Source organism: Sciurus vulgaris (assembly GCF_902686455.1).
Source record: "Sciurus vulgaris genome assembly, chromosome: 5".
Lineage (NCBI taxonomy): Eukaryota > Metazoa > Chordata > Mammalia > Rodentia > Sciuridae > Sciurus > Sciurus vulgaris.
Genome location: NC_136465.1, coordinates 7,250,620 through 7,271,260, shown reverse-complemented (window position 1 = coordinate 7,271,260; position 20,641 = coordinate 7,250,620). Strand labels below are relative to the sequence as shown.

At 51.7% G+C, this 20,641-nt stretch overlaps 1 protein-coding gene across 4 annotated transcripts in view; it reads left to right on the top strand.

Annotated features, from left to right (window-relative positions):
• BLK (BLK proto-oncogene, Src family tyrosine kinase) overlaps positions 1-20,641 on the top strand; it is a 56,148-nt gene that overhangs the window by 30,609 nt on the left and 4,898 nt on the right. For 2 of the 4 annotated variants that reach the window (XM_079142349.1, XM_079142348.1), the window contains exons 2-10: positions 5,652-5,757; positions 8,746-8,794; positions 10,284-10,377; positions 11,280-11,378; positions 12,327-12,430; positions 17,868-18,014; positions 18,268-18,420; positions 19,266-19,445; positions 20,191-20,267. In XM_079142349.1, the coding sequence (XP_078998475.1) occupies positions 5,653-5,757; positions 8,746-8,794; positions 10,284-10,377; positions 11,280-11,378; positions 12,327-12,430; positions 17,868-18,014; positions 18,268-18,420; positions 19,266-19,445; positions 20,191-20,267 (1,008 nt within the window). In that variant the 5' untranslated portion in view covers position 5,652. Of the gene's footprint in view, positions 1-179; positions 322-898; positions 1,419-5,651; positions 5,758-8,745; positions 8,795-10,283; positions 10,378-11,279; positions 11,379-12,326; positions 12,431-17,867; positions 18,015-18,267; positions 18,421-19,265; positions 19,446-20,190; positions 20,268-20,641 lie in introns of those variants that run through there. The other 2 variants (XM_079142351.1, XM_079142350.1) reach the window with 2 other exon arrangements.

Sequence of the window (20,641 nt, the reverse complement as noted above, 5' to 3'; positions counted from 1 at the left end):
CCTGCCCTTGCTCAGCCTTACCCGACAGGGTTTGCACACTGGTTTTCACATGTTGGTGCTTCTTCCCCTCATTTTACACAAATAGTCTGAGCCCATAGTCACGTGGAAGTGCATAATTAAAAGACACCTGCAAAGGGCTGAAAGTAGATTGTGGAGACTGGCCAAGCAGGCGAGGTGTAAGTGAGAATCGTACAACTCAGTCCAGCTCTGCAGCTGCAGAACTGCCCCCTGCACAGAACAGGGCGTCAAGTGACCTCTTCAGCTCTGCCTTGGGGAAGCCTATTGGTGTAAACCAGGATCAATTTCATACCTTCCTTACAGGTAAGGAGACAGACTCAGAGAGATGAAGGGATTTGCCCAGGTTCACCAAGCCAGTCAGCAGCTTGTTTTGAGTCCTGGCTCCTGGAACCACTGACTGCCCTCTTGGGTCCAGGGACAAGCAGGAAGTCTATCCGGTCTGCCTGGAGTTTCACAGTGGCCCTCAGCTGCCAGACTTCCAGTGCCAGCAGCTTCTCTCTGGTTCTTCCTTCTCAGGCAGAAGGCAACCCCCCCCCCCCCACCAAGGGAATCTGAACTTGAATCTGAATTGTGGCCTAGGGGGTCAAGCCTCAGGCAGGGCCACGTGTGTATCTGCTTTGGGCAGTGAGCTCTGTGCACAGTGGGAGGCAGACACCCTCCAGCTATCTCTGCAAGCCTCTTCACCTCTCTTTCTTCAGCTGCAAAACGAGGATCACGTATCCAATCTGTGACCCCTTCGTGCGTATCAAGGGATCATATGTGTCAGTGCTTTTCAACTTGACACCTGGCAAGTGTAAAGGCAGGGCTTCTGGTGGCTCTATTTTTAGCTGTTGCCTCCACCACATCCCCTGTTTGACTGAGGCTGTTTGGGGCTTTGAGCATCTCCCCAGGGGGGACAGGGACCACTTGTTTCACAAAGACAGCCTTTCCCTCCTTTCTCTGACCATCCACTGTGCACACAGGGCCCATGCATGCTCTCCCACACACACATGTACCTACACACAGACAGGCACATGCCCCTGGTGCATGCACATGCTTGCTCTGTCTCTCTCGTACGTGCACAGACACACGCACACACACACGCACACAAATTCACACCCTCTGCCATCCTTTTCTGCTGGAAAGGAATCCAGTGTTTGCTCAAGGAAGCAGAGCCCCCCGGAGTCCCCAGACCTGCAGGTGCTCCCTCTGCTTTTGGGTGGACTTCTGCACTTCCTGGCCCCACCCAACCTGAAATTGCCTGGGGGCAGCCCACCAGCCCCGGTCACAGTGCTAGTTGTCACTCAGCCTCCTGTGTGACTCTACTCCCCAGTCAGAGCTGCTGGGACAGAGGGCTCCCTAGAGATCCCAAGCAGTCCTAAAGGCTAGCATACGCTGCTGAGCAGTTGCAGGACAGACGTGTAAGTAATGGGTTGTTTAATGTTAGGAATTCTTTCTGACAGGTTTTTAAATGTTCATTTATGGTGTTTAAATGGATGTAAGTGTTCGCCCGAGTTTGAACTTGGTGGTGATTGGGCTGACTGAACAGAGAAAGACAACAGGGCTGGCCACTTGGTGCAGAAGCAGGTGTCCAAGCCCGGGGGAAGCTCTGGGAGCAGCTGCCAAGGAGCTAAGGAGGCTGGGAGGTCAGGAAGGGCCTGAGGCTCGGGCATCCCTGGGCCATGCACCCTTGCCAGACCTAGAGGAGGCCTGGCTCCAGGCCCTGGACCCCTCAGCTCCTGGGTAAATCATTCACATCCTTTGTATTTCTCAGTTTGTACCAATAATATATGCTTCCTATTTGAGCATTCAAGGAATATTTAAAATGGTCACATGACTTCATTACCTGAGAGAGACAATATCGACATGTTAGGAGCTTTGCTTTTGTGTTTGGCCTCTCATCTGTTTTTGTGCCTACCTTCCCCACTTCCACTGCCACTACTAATAATCAAAATAACCAGGAGAACAACTCCGGTTCCTCCTCCCCGACCTCTTCCCACGTGACGCAAACGCAGGCCGGTGCCTAGGGAGGGGTTTCTTCTCACATTCTCACATACTTCCAAACATGGGATTTCCTCAGCGCCCCTTGGCATCTCTCCTTTCTAGGGTCAGCATGTGGTGGAAATCCCTCTTAGCCCCGGCAAAGATCCAGCATAACCAGATGTTATGCTGCGTAACAGTCTAGAGAATTTTAGAGTACAGATTTATTCAACAGGTCCCTAACTGGTGAACAGGTAGGTGCATTATTGACTTTGGGGAGTTTTTGTTTGTTTTGCTGCTACAACTATTGCTGCAAAAACATTTTTATATCTCATATATTTCTATATAATGATGTTACATTAATCTGAGAGGTTCCAGAGTGGAACTGAAAATAAATTCCTTTTGTTTATTTTAACAGACTGTAAAAGAGGTCTTTCCAGCTGGGAGTATATGGCTCAGTAATAGAGTGCTTTCCTAGTATGCAGGAAGCCCTGGGTTTGGTCCCTAGCACTGAAAAAACAAACAAATAATTGCTTTCTAAAAAGTAGGTAGCATTTCACATTTTATTTGCCTGATAAATATTTGTTAGGTACACACTCCATGGCAGGCACTTTTTTTTAGCAATTTGGAACCAACAATGAATAAAACAAAGAGCCCAGCCCTCACAGAGCTTTACCATTAGAAATGAGTGGGGAAATCAAATGATACAATGTTACCTAGAATACATGCTTTTCGTTCTGAAATGTGTGCAGACACAATTCTCCTAGCTTTACCATTGACAATTGGATTATCATTTTGTTTGTTGGTTGTCAGTCTTAAGGATCTAGTGTGTTTTCCATTTAGTAGAGAACCTTAATCTTTTCCTGTGTTCATTTAGCAATTTGGATGTGCGTTGAATGAACTTTCTGTTTACAATCTTCATGTGTTTTTGTTGAGTGGATCGATGTTTTAATCTTTTCCCCAACCTATTGTTTATTTGCTGACTTTATGAGTTTCTTTTGTCATGAAATACTTTTCATATTTATAAATTGATGTATCTTTTTGTTCTCTCGGCTTCTGGCTAGTCTGTCTATCTTTGTTAATAGTTGTCACAAACTCTGGGTTATATGTATAATTATCTAAGTTTTCTTCCAATCAATTTTTCGGTTTTCTTTTTTTAAATTTTTTTGAAGTACACCCAGATTTTCTTTTTCTTTCTTTCTTTCTTTCTTTCTTTTTTTTTTTTTTTTTTTTTTATTTTTTTTTTTGGTACTGAGGGTGGAACCCAGAGTCTTACACATGCTACCCAAGCCTCTACCACTGAGCTGCACCCCGAGACCTATTTTGAAATATGGCATTAGGTAGGACTGTGTTTTCATCTAGGTAGATAGTCATCTTCCCAGTGCCACTTGTTAAAGTGAACCATCGATTCTCCACTGAATTAAAATAGCACTAGCTTCATCTATGCAGCTCCCGTGTTTATCGGAATCCATGTGCAGGGTTATTATTTTACTCCACTGATGAGATATCTACTTCTGTTCCACTTCCATGCCGTTTTTGGCTTTGTTTTGCTTTGTGCCGTGCTGGGGAGTGCACCCAGGGCCTCTCGCATCCCAGTCAAGTGCCCTACTGCTGAGCTACCCCACGCAGCCTGTGCTGTTTTGATGAGTCTTCTTCTTCACAATTTTTAAGCTAGATTAAAACTTTATTTGGTGGCGTTAATGTCCAGATAATTTTATTCAATTAGAATTTTAATGATGGTAGGTAGAAAGTACATTCAATTTATATTGAATCTCAATTTATATTGAGAACAAGAAAGAAGTCATAATCGAAAGAGAACCATTAGACTAATTCCAAGACGATGCTAGAGGGCTGGGGAGTGGCTCAGTGGCAGCGTACTTGCCTAGCACCTGCAGTCTGCTCCATCCCAGCACTGCCTGACAAATAAACATAAAAAGACAGCGCTACACAAACTTTATGCCGACAAACCGAGAACTGTAGAAGAAATTAAAGGTCTCCTCTAAATCATACAATGCATTAAAATGGCACAAAGAGGAGGAAAGATGGGTCAATTGCTGTAGAAGAAATGAGAGATGCATTTGAAGGTCTGCTATTTGAGAAAGCCCCAGAACCATGTGACATAATGGCTGAATCCTGCCCAGCCTTTAAAGAACAGGTAATCCCAATGTTATCAAGCTACTCAAGACCATAGGAAAAAGGTAGAGAGCTCTCCAGAACACATGATAGAGCCAGCAGAACCTTAGTGCTAATGCCTCGTACAAATTTCACTTGGAAATGTAGGTTCACGTTCTGAAGAAGATACTATCAAATAGGGTCCCTTGGCTAGCAAAAAGGATAACATAATATAACCAAATAGCTTTTATTCAGGATTACAAGGATAGTTTGTTATCAGAAAATTTACCAATACAATTCATTGTGTCAACAAACTACAAAGAAGATGATCGTACTGATAGATACTACTTAGAGACCTCTTAAAATTCAGTAGGTGTTCCTAACACAAACCTGTGATCCTATAATCAAACTGCTGGAAACAAAAACCTCTGCAAGTCAAAGCGCTGCTTGTAATCTTTGCACTGCAATTCATTTGGTGGTAAAGCTGATCTGAACTAACATAAAGAAACTTTAAATATTAAAAAAAAAAAAAAACAGACTTAGGGTTTAGTTACTGTGGCTCTGTTCGCTACCCAAAGTTATTACAGTCTTTTCTTTTTTCAAGGTGAGTTTGAGGAGAGATGTGCATTTCATTGACTCCAAGGCACTGCTCTAGGGAGCCAGCTTTTATTTCATGTGTCACTAAAAGAGGGGAAAGATGCCCTTGTAATCATACTCCAATGCGTCGTGTGGGGGGGTGCTGGCCAGTGAGTGTTGACATCCTGCGGGTGGTCAGGTGTGCACGGGCTGGGTGGTCTCAGGTTAGATGGGGCTCCAGGGCCAGTTCAGCACGGGCTGTGAACAACTTGAACATCACCCCTCCCTGAGCAGTAGTCCTGGAGCAGCGTGGTGATGACGGATGGGTGGGGTTGAGGGCGTGGTCTCTGGTCTTCTCCTGGTCTGCCATACTATGATTCTTTACCCAAGAACAGCCTTGACCATGCTTTTCTCACCTCTGAAGAGTCTTGATATTTCTGAGAAGCCACAGTTGGCCTCAATGCCTACATTATCAGTCTGCCCCCAACATAGGGTATCCCACCTGAAATCTGATCAGGAAAGAACAGCAGACACATTCTAACAAAGCCTTGCCATCTACAAAGGAGCCCATGGCCCTGGGAAGTATGACTTTCCTAGTGACCCAGCCTGCCCAGCAGCAAAATAAGACTAAAACCCAGGCCACTGGACAGATAAGTCAGGCTCCTCTGGAACCCAGGGTGGCCTCCCTGTCCAGCCTCCTGTCCACAGGGGCCTGTCTCTGGCCATGTCATTTCTTGTCCTCAATGCAGTCATTTCTTTCTCTGGGCAAAGGAGGAGGAGGAGGAGGAGGAGGAAGAGGAAGAGGAGGAGGAGGAGGAAGATGGATGCAATCTTACTTCACCCAGCCCCTGCTAGCACGCTCTACCCAGAGGCCTTCACTGCCCCACTTCCACCCACCTTCCCAGTTGAAGCTGGTGGCGGTGGTTCCTTGGTGCAGAGGTTCTGAGAACATATGGTCTCATATCCGTCTGCTGTGCTCCCTCCAGGATGGGTCTGCTCAGCAGCAAGAGGCAGGGCACCGAGAAGGGCAAGGGCTGGAGCCCCATGAAGATCGGCACCCAGAGCAAAGACCCCCCGCCACTGCCACCGCTGGTAAGTGACCAGCCCCTCAGAGCAGGAGACGGAGTGGGAAAGAAAGCCCAGTGCACGCAGGCCCCCCGGACCAGCTCCTGGTGGGGGGTGATTGTGGATGACTATCTGACCCCTGACTCCCTGCCCAACCACAGAGCCTCTTTTGGTTTAGGGTCCTAGAGAGTCACACCTGGATCCCTGTTCTGCTGGGTCCACCACTGTGGGCATGTTCACATGGTCATCATTCTAACAGGGGCCCTATAGGGTGGAGGGACTGCTGACCCCATTTCGTGGTGAACCTGGGCATCTTATCTGCGTCCCCATGTAGCACCGGGCTCAGTGGAGGGATGTTCAGTGAATGAATGACCCCGGTGTGAATTCAGACTGAGACAGGTCACTTTCTTGAAAGTTATATGCTAATAAGTAATAGCTTGGCATTTTTTAATATAAAAAAGACACATGCTGCTATGAACATTGATGTGGCTGTGTCACTGTAGTATGCTGATTTTAAGTCCTTTGGGTGTAGACCGAGGAGTGGGATAGCTGGGTCCAATGGTGGGTCCATTCCAAGTTTTCTGGCGAATCTCCATCCTGCTTTCCAGGACTGCACCAATTTGCAGCCCCAACAGCAATGTGTGAGTGTGCCTTTCTCCCCACACCCTGGCCAGCATTTATTGTTACTTGTATTCCTTATAAATGCCATTCTGAGTGAGATGGAATCTCAGCATAGTTTGTTGCATTTCTGTGATTGTTAGAGATGTGGAACATTATTTCATATATTTTTTGACCATTCAAATTTCTTCTTCGGTGAAGTGTCTGTTCAGTTCCTTAGCCCATTTATTGATTGAGTTATTTATTTTTCTGGTGCTAAGTTTTTTAAGTTTTTGTATATCCTGGAAATCAATGCTGTATCCGAGGTACAGCTGGTAAAGATTTCTCTCCCATTCTGTAGGATCTCTGTTCACATTCTTGATTGTTTCCCTTGCTGTGAAGAAGTTTTCAGATTGATACGATCCCATTTATTGATTCTTGATTTTACTTCTTCTGCTTTAGAAGTCTTATTAAGGAAGTCAGTTCCTAAATAGAATAAGTTATACTCTATATATGTATAATTTGCCAAAATACATTCTACTGTTATGTGTAACTAAAAAGAACAAATTAAAAAGTAATAAAATAATAAAATAAATAAATAAGTAAAAAGGACTGGGGCTGTGGCTTAGTGGTTAGGCATCCCTGGGTTTGATGCTGGTACCAAAAAAAAAAAAAAAAAAGAAGGCCACATGCTATGCAGTAACTGTGGAAAACATGATAATTTCTCATCATTTCACTTCCCAGAAATACTTTCAGTCAGGTTCTCATAGTTTCTGCCTCTGGACTCTTTTCTGTGTGTTTACTTATCACATGAGCAAGTTTTTAATGGAACCACACTGTGCACACCATTTTGCAAAACTTCTTCAAAATTGTGTCCAAAGTATGGAATAAAAAAGGAATATTTACAACACTTACGTCAGGTTGATAGAATACAATCAAGTAAGCACGCAAAAAATGTGTTCCTATGTCTGCCCCACTGAGAAATAGACCCTCTTCCTCAGAAATCAAAAGTGACTCCTTCCCCGGAATCTCTCCACCCACCCCAGAACCCCCTATTCCAAACCAGTTTATCAATCCTTGGCTTTCCGTTTTTATCAACACATATGTAGGTATCCCTAAACAGTACACAGCTTCATGTTTCACATATGAACGTTAAATCAACTGAATCAAACAACTTGTGTTCCTCTGAGAGCTGGGTTTTGGCTCTGTATCATGTTACTGGGATTCATCTGTGTTGGCGGGTGTGGCCATGGCTGGCTAATTTCACTGCATGGCTATACTTCAGCTTGTCCACTCTTCCATCATGGATCACGAGGGCTATTTCCACATTTTAAAATCCATTATGTATTACTATTCTTGTTGTCATTATTAGGAGCATTCTTATCGTGTTTTGTGGTATTTACGAGCAGCAGTTTATCCACAGGCTACATACTTATGAAAATATTCATTGAGTTTTGGGGAAATGCACTTTCTTTCTTTTTTTTTAAGTTAGTAATTGTTTATTTTTCCTGTTTCTTTTGCTCAGCATAATGACTTAGAGATTTGCATACTTTTTTTATTGTAAACAAATGGGATACATGTTGTTTCTCTGTACATGGAGTAAAGGCGTACCATTTGTGTAATCATACATCTACATAGGGTAATGTTGTTTTCCCTCCCCCCCACCTCTCCCACCCCTCTTTTCTCTCTATACAGTCCCTCCTTCCTCCATTCTTGCCCCCCTCCCACCCCCCATTATGTGTCATCATCCGCTTATCAGCGAGATCATTCGTCCTTTGGTTTTTTGAGATTGGCTTATCTCACTTAGCATGATATTCTCCAATTTCATCCATTTGTCTGCAAATGCCATAATTTTATTATTTTTTATGGCTGAGTAATATTCCATTGTGTGTGTGTGTGTGTGTGTGTGTGTGTATATATATATATGTATATATATATATATCACAGTTTCTTTATCCATTCATCAATTGAAGGACATCTAGGTTGGTTCCACAATCTGGCTATTGTGAATTGAGCAGCTATGAACATTGATGTTGCTGTATCTCTGTAGTATGTTGATTTTAAGTCCTTTGGGAAATACACTTTCTAAGTATCTTTTCGTGTCACCAAAAACCACTTCACATCTTTCAATGGTAGGATCAGGATTTTTACCCTGGTGACTGGGTATATCTCTTCCCTCAAAGATGGGTCATCTCCTGTGGTCAGGGCTCGATGGCAGAGGGTCTGGGGCTTGTCTAGGGGCCGCGCTGATACCTGGGCAGTGGCCACGGCGTGTGTGGGATTTCCGAGGGGCCATCCTCCTTCCTCAGACTGGGTCACCACAGGAGTCTGGCCGACATGCTCTAGAGTTTCCTCCGGGATCATCTGGGTTCAGCAGCAGGGAGCTGCACTAACTTGGAGTGTGTGTTTCTGCCCAAGGTGGTCTTTAATCATCTCACCCCTCCACCAGAGGAGCACCCAGACCACGGTAAGAAGGGGCGTCTCCCGTGGGGCCCCAGCTTCCTGGAGTTAGAATGGGGGCACTTGCGTGGGTCCTCCAGGGTGGAGAAGAAAAGCCCGCAGGGGGCGCTGGGAGCCAGCAGCTGTGTCCGTGGCTTCAAGGAGTCGAGCAGACTTGGTGGGGTGGGCCTGTGGGGTTAAAAACAACGGAGTCCAAGAAAAGGCTACAGGAAATACAGAGCACCCTCAGCCCCCGCCAGAGACAGGACAGGTTCTCCTCGGCCCCCCACCACCTGGATTCTGTTCCTCTGGGGGCACTTTCTCAGCCATGTTGGAAGCCCCCCTGGAGACCCTCTAATGGCCCACACCATCGCCCTGGCTCCCAGAGTCCTCTTCTGCCCCGGTGGCAGCGCAGTGCTGTGACGTAATGAAGGAGCTCAGCTGTCTGGGCTCGCGGCACAGGGCCCGGCTCAGCACCCCCTTCCCCAGCATCCCCTCCCCTGCTTCCACACCCAGGGAGGGCCGCCTTGGCCAGGCGGGAGGGGTAAGAGAGGCTCCTCCCTCAACGGCCTCAGCCTGGGCCCCTCATGAGCCAAGTCCCTGAACCAGTCAGCACCCTCGCCTGGTGTCCTTCCTCCTGCTGGGGACACCGCTGCTCCCATCTTAGGGGTGATCCTTGTCCCCTGTCAAGGAGCCTCCCACCTCCAGGAAGGAAGCTCAGGGGAAGGGAACGTGCTCACCGCCTGGTGCACTGGAACTTGAGCCAGAACCACAGTGGAAAGAAGCTGAGGGAGGAGACTGGCCCAAGGTCACAGCACCCATCAGGACAAAGCCGAGTCATGACTCCTGGGGAGGCAGAGAGCCACTGGGAGACCGGGGCCAGGCGCAGGGAGCCTTCATCCCTAGGGTGGGCCGTGCACAGGGAGCCTTCATCCCTAGACCTGGGCCGCGCGCAGGGAGCCTTCATCCCTAGGGTGGTCATTTGGAAGCTGGTCTGCCACAAGTCCTGCCCTCCCACGCATCTGTTCCTGGGACCCCCAGACGGTGCTGCCAGCCAGACTCACCACAGGGCCTTGGACACCAGCAGGGTAGAGGTGACGGCCTTAGCTGCCACCTTCCAAGATGTGATCCTCTGGGATAAGTCTGGGAGGGGACAGGGAGGGGACAAAAGGGGAGGCCCTCATGCTCAGAGGCTGGGGCAGGGTAGGAAGACTAGAGGGGCATCAACCAACGGGGGTTCGGAAACGAGGGTCTGCGGCCCCCTGACGGCAGCAGCGGTGGCCTCCACACATCCGCCACCCCAAATCCTCAGCTAGGCCCTGGGTCTTCTTAGCGGGCTGGTCTCTGGAGCAGGCACACCATCAGGAAGCCAGTCCGCCTGAGGAGACTTTCTATGTAGCATCAGCCCTGCCCCTAACCCTCCTGGTAGCTAGAAGATGGCTCACGACACACATTATCCCAGCTACCCTGCTTCTTGTGGACCCAAGTGGTGGCCATCTCTACTTTGTTCTTTCCAGAGGAGCATTTTGTGGTGGCCCTGTACGACTATGCTGCTGTGAATGACCGGGACTTGCAGATGCTGAAGGGGGAGAAGCTGCAGGTCTTGAAGGAGTAAGTTTCCAGGAAGCTGGCCCCTCAGTCCCGTCGGCCCCTCCTCACCACCTGGCCCTCCGTGGCTGCCTCCAGAGTGTCTCTCCATCGCCCTGCCTCACCTGTCCCCCAGCAGTTTCTTGAATTTGACCAATTGTCCCCTCCAGAGCCTTTCTGGTGAGGTGGTTTCTGTCTGCGAGTGACCTTCTGCTCGGCTGTCGAAACCCCACCGGCCCTGCCGAGCCCGCCTCAGGCTGCCTCGGTGGGACCCTGACTCCCTGCGGTGCGAAGCTCTCCTCTGGGCTCCTGCAGTGTTGCCTGGCTGTCCTATGGGAGCCTGTCTGGGGGCCAGCGTGTCCACCTCTTTCTCCCTCTGGCCACAAGGCCACCTGTGGTCATGTGGCAAATTCAGCTTTGACTCGTTTTTGCCGTCCTTCTCAGAAGCACCTCGGGCCCCTGAGCTCCCAGGCACGAGGCTTGTCCTGGAGCCCTGAGGCCTGATTTCGTTCCTAAGGTTCTGCAATGTCCCCGAGCCAAGCCCACAAAAGCCCTGATTTTTGGCCTCCCATGGGCTGCAGGTCCCTTGAGGTTTGGTTTTCCTAGGCCAGTCCCCACTCGCTCCCTAAATCATGGACACGTCTCACTCACAAGGACAGAGCTTGCTGTTAGAAGGCATGGCCCCCAGGGCTGGTTGGGCTGCCAGGTCAAATCCTCCTCAGGGACTGCGCCACCCTCCCTGCCCTGCACAGGGAAAGAGGCCAGCGGTCAGCGCTTCTCTGAGTGATGTGCACAGCCCCTCCCCTCTCTAGACTGTCCACCTCCACAGTCCCCACCCTCCCCAGGCAAGGCATGCTGCGGGGGACCAGGAGCTGCCCAGGGAGGCCCTCATGAGTTTATCCCGCTGTCTTCCCTTCTCCCCTCAGAACTGGAGACTGGTGGTTGGCCAGGTCGCTCGTCACAGGGAGAGAAGGCTACGTGCCCAGCAACTTTGTGGCCCCAGTAGAGACCCTGGAAGTGGAAAAGTACGTGACCAACAGAAGTTTTCTCGAGCCAGAGGGGCAGTGGCTGCTTCTGCCCTGCGGGCTGCCGTTCAGGGCAGGGCCAGAAAGAGGACTCCCCTGTGAGCCTTGGGTCCCCAGCAGGGGACCAGAGAGCTGTGGGGAAGGGTCACTTGCTGGCTCCAGACCACATCTAGATGACTGAGTGACACCAGGGAAGTCGCTTTTCCCATCTGACACAGGAGCTGCCCCTTCTCTGCTTCCCTAGGTGCAATAGTCCCCGTGGTGGTGGCTGCAGAGCTCACAACAAGGACCTAACCAGCAACTCCCCACTGCCTCAGGGACAGGACTCGGGGGCTCAGATCCCGGGGGCAGGGGCTGTTCAGAACTGGCTTACAGCGTGCCCGTTGCCATCCCCTACAGCACACCAGGAAGGCAGGGCACACCGGCCAGGGCAGCCAGCCGCTCGCTTGCTCACTGGCTCGCTCACTCTGTGCAGGTGCACGTGTGCTGTCCCAGCAAGGGGAAGGGGTTGCTGTGGGCGGCCTGCGCCCGTTCCTTTCTTGTCTGGGCACCCTGGGACCTGTGTCTGTCCCCAGAAGAGTGTGCAGGAAGCTAGGGCACCTCCACGTTGAGCAACCCCGTGCTGGACACAGAGGGAGCCCAGGCCGCGCTGCTGGTGGCTGGGTGGTTCAGATACACCTGGAGCAGGCGGGTGTTCTGGTGGGCTGCGGCCTGCACTTCCGGGAGGGGCGCTCCATCCAGGGCACGTTTGCAGAGGTCATGCAGACGGTGCTGTCTTTTCATTTCAGGAGGACAGTAAGTCCAGCGGCCGGTGGGAAATGGGATGGGACAAGGCCAGTGGGACGGAGGGGCGTTTATGTGGACAGGTGCCAGGAGAAGGGGTGCAGGGACAAGGATGTCCCAGCAGCATGGCCGCTCTCCAAGGCTCCTGCCTTTGCCATTTTCTAGGTGGTTCTTCAGGTCGATCAGCCGGAAGGAGGCTGAGCGGCAGCTGCTGGCTCCAGTGAACAAGGCGGGAGCCTTCCTCATCAGAGAGAGCGAGACCAACAAAGGTGAGCGCTGGCCTCGCCACCTGCCTGCCCCGGCTCCTCCAGCAGCTGCGGCCTGGTCGCCCTCCTGGTTCGGGCTCTGCCCAGGAGCTGGCTTTAACATGGTGCACCCGACGGCTCTCCCCGTCACCCAGGCTGAGTGGCAGAAAGCCGCACAGCCCAGCCACACCACCCAGGCAGCAGGAGCCCTGAGGACGAACAGTGGGGGCGAGGAGCCTGCGCCCCCTTCAGCCTCAGGGCCCAGCCCACCCCTATCAAAGGATCTGGGGGCTCAAAGAAGCCCCAGGGAGCACCTCAGTCAGAGACCACAGGTAACAGGCGTGTGGGGTGATGCTCCTCCTGACAGATGGGAAGGGGTGTGTGCAGAGCTGGGCAGGAGGCCCGCCCCGAGGTCCGCAGATTCACATGGGGCCTGCACAGGGTGCCTGCTGCCACCCTCAGGCCACTGTGCCTCTCTTTCTTGGTCATTCAGCTCAATGACATTCCTCCTTTCTTTTTATTTTTTAAAATTTTTTTCCTCCTTTCTTTTCTTTCCTTTTCTTTATGGTTTATTTGTTCTGCTTAGATACACTTGGCAGTAGAGTGTATTTTGACACATTGGGCACACGGAGTATAACTTACTCTCGTTAGGATCCCATTCTTGAGGGGTTGAACATGACGTGAAGTTTCGCCGGTCATGTATTCGTTTATGAACAGAGGAGTTGATGTCCGAATCATTCTACTGTCTTTCCTATTCTCACCCCTCCCTTCCCTTCATTCCCCTTTGTTTAACCCAATCAACTTCTATTCTTCCCTCGCCCCACTTTATTGTGTGTTAGCATCCACATTCAGAGAGAGCGTTTGACCTTTGGTTTTTTGGGATTGGCTTATTTCACTTTGCATGATAGTCTCCAGTTCCATACATTTACTGATAAATGCCATAGTCTCATTTTTCTTTATGGCTAAGTAATATTCCGTTGTGTGTATGTACCACATTTCTTTATTCATTCATCTGTTGAAGGGCATCTAGGTTGGTTCCATAGTTTAGCTATTGTGAGTTGAGCTACTATAAACATTGATGTGGCTGTGTCACTGTAGTATGCTGTTGTTTTTTTGGAGGGGGTATGAACCAAGGAGTGGGACAACTAGGTCAAATGGTAGGTCCATTCCAAGTTTTCTGACGAATCTCCGTACTGCTTTCCAGAAGTGGTTGCACCATTTTGTAGTCCCACCGGCATTGTACGAATGTGCCTTTCCCCCCACATCCTCGCCAGTATTTATCATTACTTATATTCTTGATAATTGCCATTCTGACTGGAGTGAAATGAAATCTTAGAGTAGTTTTAATTTGCATTTCTCTAATTACTAGACATGTTGAGCATTTTTATATATATTGGTTGATCATTCATATTTCTTCTTCTGTGAAGTATCTATTCAGTTCCTTTGCCCATTTACTGATTGGGTTATTTGGGTTTTCTTTGTTTTTCTTTTTTTTTGGTGCTAAATTTTTTTAGTTCTTTATATATCCTGGAGATTAATGTGCTATCTGAGGTGCGTGTGGTAAAGATTTTCTCCCATTCTGTAGGCTTTCTCTTCACATTCTTCATTGTTTTTAGTTTGATACCATCCCATTTATTGATTTTTGATTTTACTTCTTGCACTTTAGGAGTCTTGTTGAGGAATTTGGTTCCTAAGCCAACATGAAGGAGATTTGGGCCTACATTTTCTTCTAGTGTTCCAGGGTCTCTGGTCTAATATGTAGGTTCTTGATCCACTTTGAGTTGAATTTTGTTCAGGGTGAGAGATAGTGGTTTAATTTCATTTTATTACATATGGATTTCCAGTTTTCCCAGCACCATTTGTTGAAGAGAAATTAGGAAAACTATCCCATTCACAATAGTCTCAAAATAAAATAAATAAATAAATCTAGCAAAAGAGGTGAAAGACCTCTACAATGAAAACTATAGAACACTAAAGGAAGAAATGGAAGAAAACCTTTTTATTTTCTTTTTTTCTTTCTGGTACTGGGAATTGAATCTGGGGGCACTGTACTGCTGAGCTACATCTGCAGAATTTTTAATTTTTATTATTTATTTTTTATTTTGAGACAGGGTCTTGCTAAGTTGCTGAGGCTGGACTCAATCTTCTGATCCTCCTGCCTCAGCCTCCTGAGTAGCAGGGATTGCAGGTGTGTGCCACAGCCCCTGGCTACAACATTCCCTCTTCCTGCCCTTTGAGTTATAAAACACATATAAAGCATGCATGCATTATGAGTGCGTAATTATAAATTACACAGAGTAATTTTAAGTAACCACGACCAAGTGAACTTGAGCACTCCAGCGGCCCCTCCCGCCCCTCCCGGCTTTCCCAGTTGGCCCCTCCCTGAGTGACTCTGCTGCAAGGAGCTCCCTCCTTTATGGTTCCCCGCCCACATCTTGTCTGCTTTGCATTTTGCTACCTGCTGGTTTTATTTATTGCGCTACTTCTTTCACCCAACGTGGTCTGTGAGTCTGTCAGCCAGCCAGGGCCACCACCAGAGCACCTCAGAAGGCGGCTTCAACGTCAGGCACTTAACTCCTTGCAGTCCTGGAGGCTGGCGGTCAGAGCCAAGGTTGGCAGGGCTGGTTCCTTCTGCCACCTCTCTCCTGGGCTTGCGGTCTCCTCCTCTCAAGGTCTCCCTGGTGTGTCTGTGTCCTGAGCTCTTCTTATAAAGACAAGGTCCTTTTGAGTGAGGGCTCACCTCATTTACCTTAATCCCCCCTTTAAAACCCCATCTCCAAATTCAGCTGCGTCCTGAAAGACTGGGTGCTGGCACTGCGGCGTGTGAATTCGGGGCTGGTGGGACAGAGAATGGCGATAGTTCAGTTCCTTGCGGTACAGGACGTACTGCGTGCGTATCCTGCAACTGATTTAGCCATTCTAACGTTGGTGGCACTGGGTTGTTTCCCAGTGGGACCACGGTGCACGTGCTGTTCTGGATCATGCCATGTGGACTCCTTGGTACGCGCTCGCCATCGCCGTCTGTCTGTGAGACACGAGGCCAGTCCCCCATCTGACTGATGAGGAAGCTGAGGCCCTGGGAGAGGAAGGCTTCGTGGAAAAGGCTCTGACTCTCCCCACCCCACCCCACGCTGTCCACTGGGTCAGGCTGGGGTGAGCAAGGGACCTTCCAAGTGGTGTGAAGAGAACCCGTTCATCAGCAGGCTGCCTGTAGGGACCTGCTGCATGCTATGGAGAGGACATGGTGACAGTGACATCGGAGGAGGAGGGGCACAGAGTGAGTGGAGTGAGTCTGGTTCCTGTTAGTGGTCAGTGAACGGCAGCCAGGAGTTGCATTTTTGAGCAGCAAAAGCTGGGGGCAGAGAGCTCAGAGCACTCTGGGACATCCTGCCCCAGGGCCCAGGGCCAGGCTGGAAGCAGAGGGGCCGCAGGACGCTGGGGTGCTCTGGGCAGAATGTCCTGCGATGCCCCCACAGGGGCACTGGATTCATGTGCACACACGTGTATCTGCACGCCTGCATGTTATGGAGAGATGTGGGGGACTGCCACCACCCCTCCTCCTGGCCAAGCCTCCCTGTCCAGGGACCGACCGGGCCTGTGGAGATGACAGGCACGTTCCGGGGTTGTTACTGGTGGAGAGCATTTCCAGCCCACGCAAAGGCAGGACGGAACCATGAGGCCCTGGGCCAATGCCCCGCTTCAACGATCAGCAGCTCAGCCGGTCTTGTGTCCTCCTCACCCTGCCACCCCTTTTCTTTCAAAGTCAACCTCAAACATCACTTCGTTCACTCTGGAAATGTTTTGACCATGGCCTGTCGCCACCGTGTCTCTGCAGGGGAAGGGACCGGACCCTCACCAAGACAGAGGAAGATGAGGTTCTCTGGGAGACCAGGCTTTTCTCCCCGTCCTGGCCCACCCACCCAGGATCGGCAGATGGAGCAGATGGACAAGTATCGTCCTCCACACGTGTGCACACACACAACAACACACAGGCACACACAGGCTCCTCAGCATTCCAGAGCAAGTCCCTGAGTCTCCTCACTGAGCCAGAGCCAGTGGATGCCTGTGGGTAGGGTGGCAGCCTCCAGTGGTCAGGGACCTCCTGGTGTCCCTCAGCTCCTCAAGCCTCTGCTAGTGGTGTCTATGTGAGGACAGCCTGGTTTCCCAGTCCAAAGGCAGGGGACCCTTCTGTGATGAGAAATTGGAATCTAGGAGAGCCCATCCCTGGGTGCCTGGGGCAGCCCCAACACCCGCAGAGGCGGCGTCCTGGTTCTGTACACCTGAAGCCGGGCAGAGCTGGAGGTCCCCCTTAAGAACACCCACTCGTCATGAGATGCCACAGACGGGATTGTGCAGAAGACCCCCATGCTTGCCCCCCAGCTGTGCAGGAGAGCTGGGCCTCCTGGCTGGTAGAGAGGCACTTATGCTGGTGCAGACTATGAAGGGGAGGAAAGCTCTTGTCCTCACGTCGGTGTTCCAGGATCAGTGAACTCACTGGAGCCGAGGTTCTTACAGACTGGGACACCAGGGTGCCGAGCTGGGCTGGTGTGGGCAAGGACCTTGCGGCTTCCAGTCTGGGGCTGGGGTGGGTGTGGGGGCTGTGGCCACCGCACGGTTCATCAGTCAGTGCATGGCCTCTCGGATCCTTTAATAAGTAGGTGGCATGAGAGGCGCAACCGCCAAGGAAGGTGAGAGGAGGGTGGGGTGGCGGTTCTGACCCCAGAAGAAGCAGCCTGGAGACACGGGACCACGGAGAAAGAGGTGTCCGAGCCTGACCCCTGGCGGGGAGGGGCGGTACTGCAGCTAACTTGGAGAGTGACCTCCAGCTCAAATAAGAGTTGGAGAAGGAGTGTTCATGGTACCCAGAGAGATGGACAGAGGCATTTTGTAAAAACACCAAGTCCACGGACAGACGCTTCTCAGCTGAAAATTCTTACTTCCAAAATTGTTCTCAGCCCTTGGTATCAGCTCCCACTTGTCCACAGATAAAAGTATATAGGGGTGTGTATGCCAGGCCACGGGGAGGAACGGACCCCCAGGAAACGCTCTCTGTGCTCCCCACATGGACACGGTACCTAAGGCAGGTTCACCTCTTGCCTGGGGGAGTCCTCAGCCTTTATAGCCAAGAACCCCAACATGTCTCAACATTCCGTGGCACAGGGTGGCTGAGTGAGCAGGTGCTCAAGCAGGGGACGTGTATGGTTGCTAAGAGGCTGTCCTCCCTGCTCCCAAGCTCGTGACTCTTGGACCAAGTTCGGGGGCCTTGGGTGGAAGTCAAGGCAATCAGAAGGAGCCACAGGGAGGCGAGAGTGGGACGAAAAGAAAAGGAATTTATGTCGAAAGCAGTGAAAGCAGAGCCCAGAATTTGGGGACCTTTCCTTCAGACACGGACACCGAGCCCCACTCAGTCCTGACATTTGACTCTGAGCCTCATTTTCCTTTGTGTCTGTTGACCCTGCAGGCGCCTTCTCCCTGTCTGTGAAGGACGTCACCACCCAGGGGGAGATGGTCAAGCACTATAAGATCCGCTCTCTGGATGAAGGGGGCTACTACATCTCCCCCCGGATCGCCTTTCCCTCCCTCCAGGCCCTGGTGCAGCACTATTCCAGTAAGGGGGTGTCCGGCAGGGCCGGGGGCTTGTGCCAGAGGAGCTCTTGGGGTGGCTATTGCTAGCATCCCAAATTGTGTGAATCGCCTTCGGGAGGGGGTGGGGGACCTGAAGCCAGACCTCAGGAGCCGGCCACTCTCCACCGAGCAATTCACAGTCAGTGACTGGTGCCCACAGCTGGGGGTGATCTGGCTCCCACGTGAAGGCTGGCTGCTAGGGTGGCCTCCAGCCCGTCTTTTCTTCCCTGGCACAGAGAAAGGCGATGGTCTATGCCAGAGGCTGACCCTGCCCTGTGTGAGCCTGGCGTCGCAGAACCCCTGGGTCCAGGATGAGTGGGAGATCCCCCGGCAGTCCCTCAAGCTGGTCCGGAAGCTCGGAGCCGGGCAGTTTGGTGAAGTCTGGATGGGTGAGTTGTGGCAGGGGTGCCCTCCCCGCCGTGCATCATGAGGCAGGGAGTTGCCCCGAAGGTCAATGGCCCAGTGTGTGCACAGCCCGTCCTGGAGGCCTCGTGAGGGAGGGGCAGAAGCCAGGCCCAGACGCTGAGGGGACACACCCATGGTGGTGACGGAGAGGACAGAGTCCACTCTCCCAAGCCCCTTCTCAGCCCCCGGCTGACTTCGTCACCACTCTGTGACCTCATCTGACTTGCTGACTCTCCTGCCTCAGCTCCCCAGGCAGAGCTGTGTGTTAGGTATGGTGGGCCACTAACCGGGAGTTCCAGAGCCTGCTTGCAGACCAAGGCCAACGCCTGCCAGGGTGTGACTTTGGTCAGGCCACTCCCTCCAGTTCCTGGTGTCCTCCCCGCTCCTCTGCAGCTGGGGGCAGCTCCCGCTCACATGGCACTCTGGCACTACTTTCCTTTCTGCCTGCTCTGAAGCACTAGGTCAGGGTCAGCTCCTGCTGCCCCTGACGTCTTCCCCCCAGGCCTGGCAGGAGCTGCAGCCGGGTCCCTGGGGAGGTGCAGCTTCCCTGGGAAGGGCAGGTCTGTCGTTGTCTGTTACTCAGTGTGATGACACCCTGCCCCATAAATCCCTCCACTGTCTGAGGCTCCAGTGTGGCCAGGGGATGGAGACGGTCCCATCCTCTCCAAGATGGACACACGTCCATCACCCTCGGGGATGCACGCTCCAGCTCTGGCCTCAGGTCCTCACAGAAGGGTCTAGCACCTGGAAGCTCATGTCCATTGTGGGGAAGGCTGTTCTCTGAGCATCTGAACGGCTCCTTTATTCCCCACCCCTCGCCCCTGGTTAGGCTATTACAAAAACAATGTGAAGGTGGCCATCAAGACCTTGAAGGAGGGAACCATGTCTCCAGAAGCCTTCCTGGGTGAGGCCAACCTGATGAAAACCCTGCAGCACGAGAGGCTGGTCCGTCTTTATGCTGTGGTCACCGAGGAGCCCATCTTCATTGTCACCGAGTACATGGCCAGAGGTGGTGCCCCAACCCCTGCAGAGGACCAGGCTCAGAGGGAGGGAAGTCTGGGCGGATCCCTGGGTTTGCCAGACCAGGGGATCTCCACAGGACCTCCACCAGGTGTTGGGGTGCAAGGGGGGCGGGAGGGAAGAGGGCTGTGTCCTTGGCTCAGGAGCCCTGCAGCCAGCGCTTCCGGAGAGCATCTTCTGCACCCAGGGCATTTGGATACCCACGGGGAGGGACAGAGCCTTGCATAGTGGAGAGAGCCCTCGGCCAGGCATCCAGAGGGCTCTACTCACCCTTCCAATTGATGAGACTTTTCACAACTGTGTAAACATTGCACAGCAAGGTGACCAGAGGGGCAGGGTGGGGCAGCCTCTGAGGCCCACAGTGTGCTCTCAGGGGACAGTGGGTGCCAGATCAGCTCTCTCCACGCCAGCGTCTTCTTGTAATGCTTGGAGCTTGGGGCAGTTTCCCTGCCACCGAGGATGTTGGGAGAAGGCAGGAATGTCATGTCCTGTCGGGAAGTCCCCCAATCCCAGAGCCACTCCCACTCCCCTGGCCGTGGGACCTCAGACAGCTCTCCGAACCTGGCTGAGTTCACTCTGGGTGGCTGGGCGCTGCCTCAGGGGTGAGACTTGGGGTTCCGTGAGTCCCAAGGCCGCTTCAGGCAGAGCTACCCTGGTGCATCCAGAGACCCGGGAGAGCAGCACCCCCTCCTGTCCCCGGCCCTCAGGTCACCATGCACCCTCTCTCTTCTCAGGATGCCTGCTGGACTTCTTGAAGTCGGATGAAGGCAGCAGGTTGTCCCTCCCACGACTGATTGACATGTCGGCCCAGGTTGGTGAACTACCCCATGCAGAGGGCACCTGGGGGGATTGCATCCTCCTCTGAGTCCCGTGGCTTCAGTGAACCTGCTGACGAGAGGTCGCATTGGTTAGGTTTCAGATGGACTGTGAAGGACAGGAAGTAATAACGACGTGAATGGGTGAGGTCCAGCTGTGGGCAGGGTGGAGGCTCCGTCCATCAGGAACCTCGGCATGGGTCTTTAATGCCCGAGATGGTGGCTCATGCTCTGCCATCTTGTCCCACTGTGTCTTACTGCCACACCTGTTAGCAACCAAGCCTGTGAAGCAGTCTCCACCCTGGGCAGCAGTGATGGGGTGAAGCTGCCCCGTTGGGCAGGGAGGGAGGGCAAGTGTCATGGGGAACCC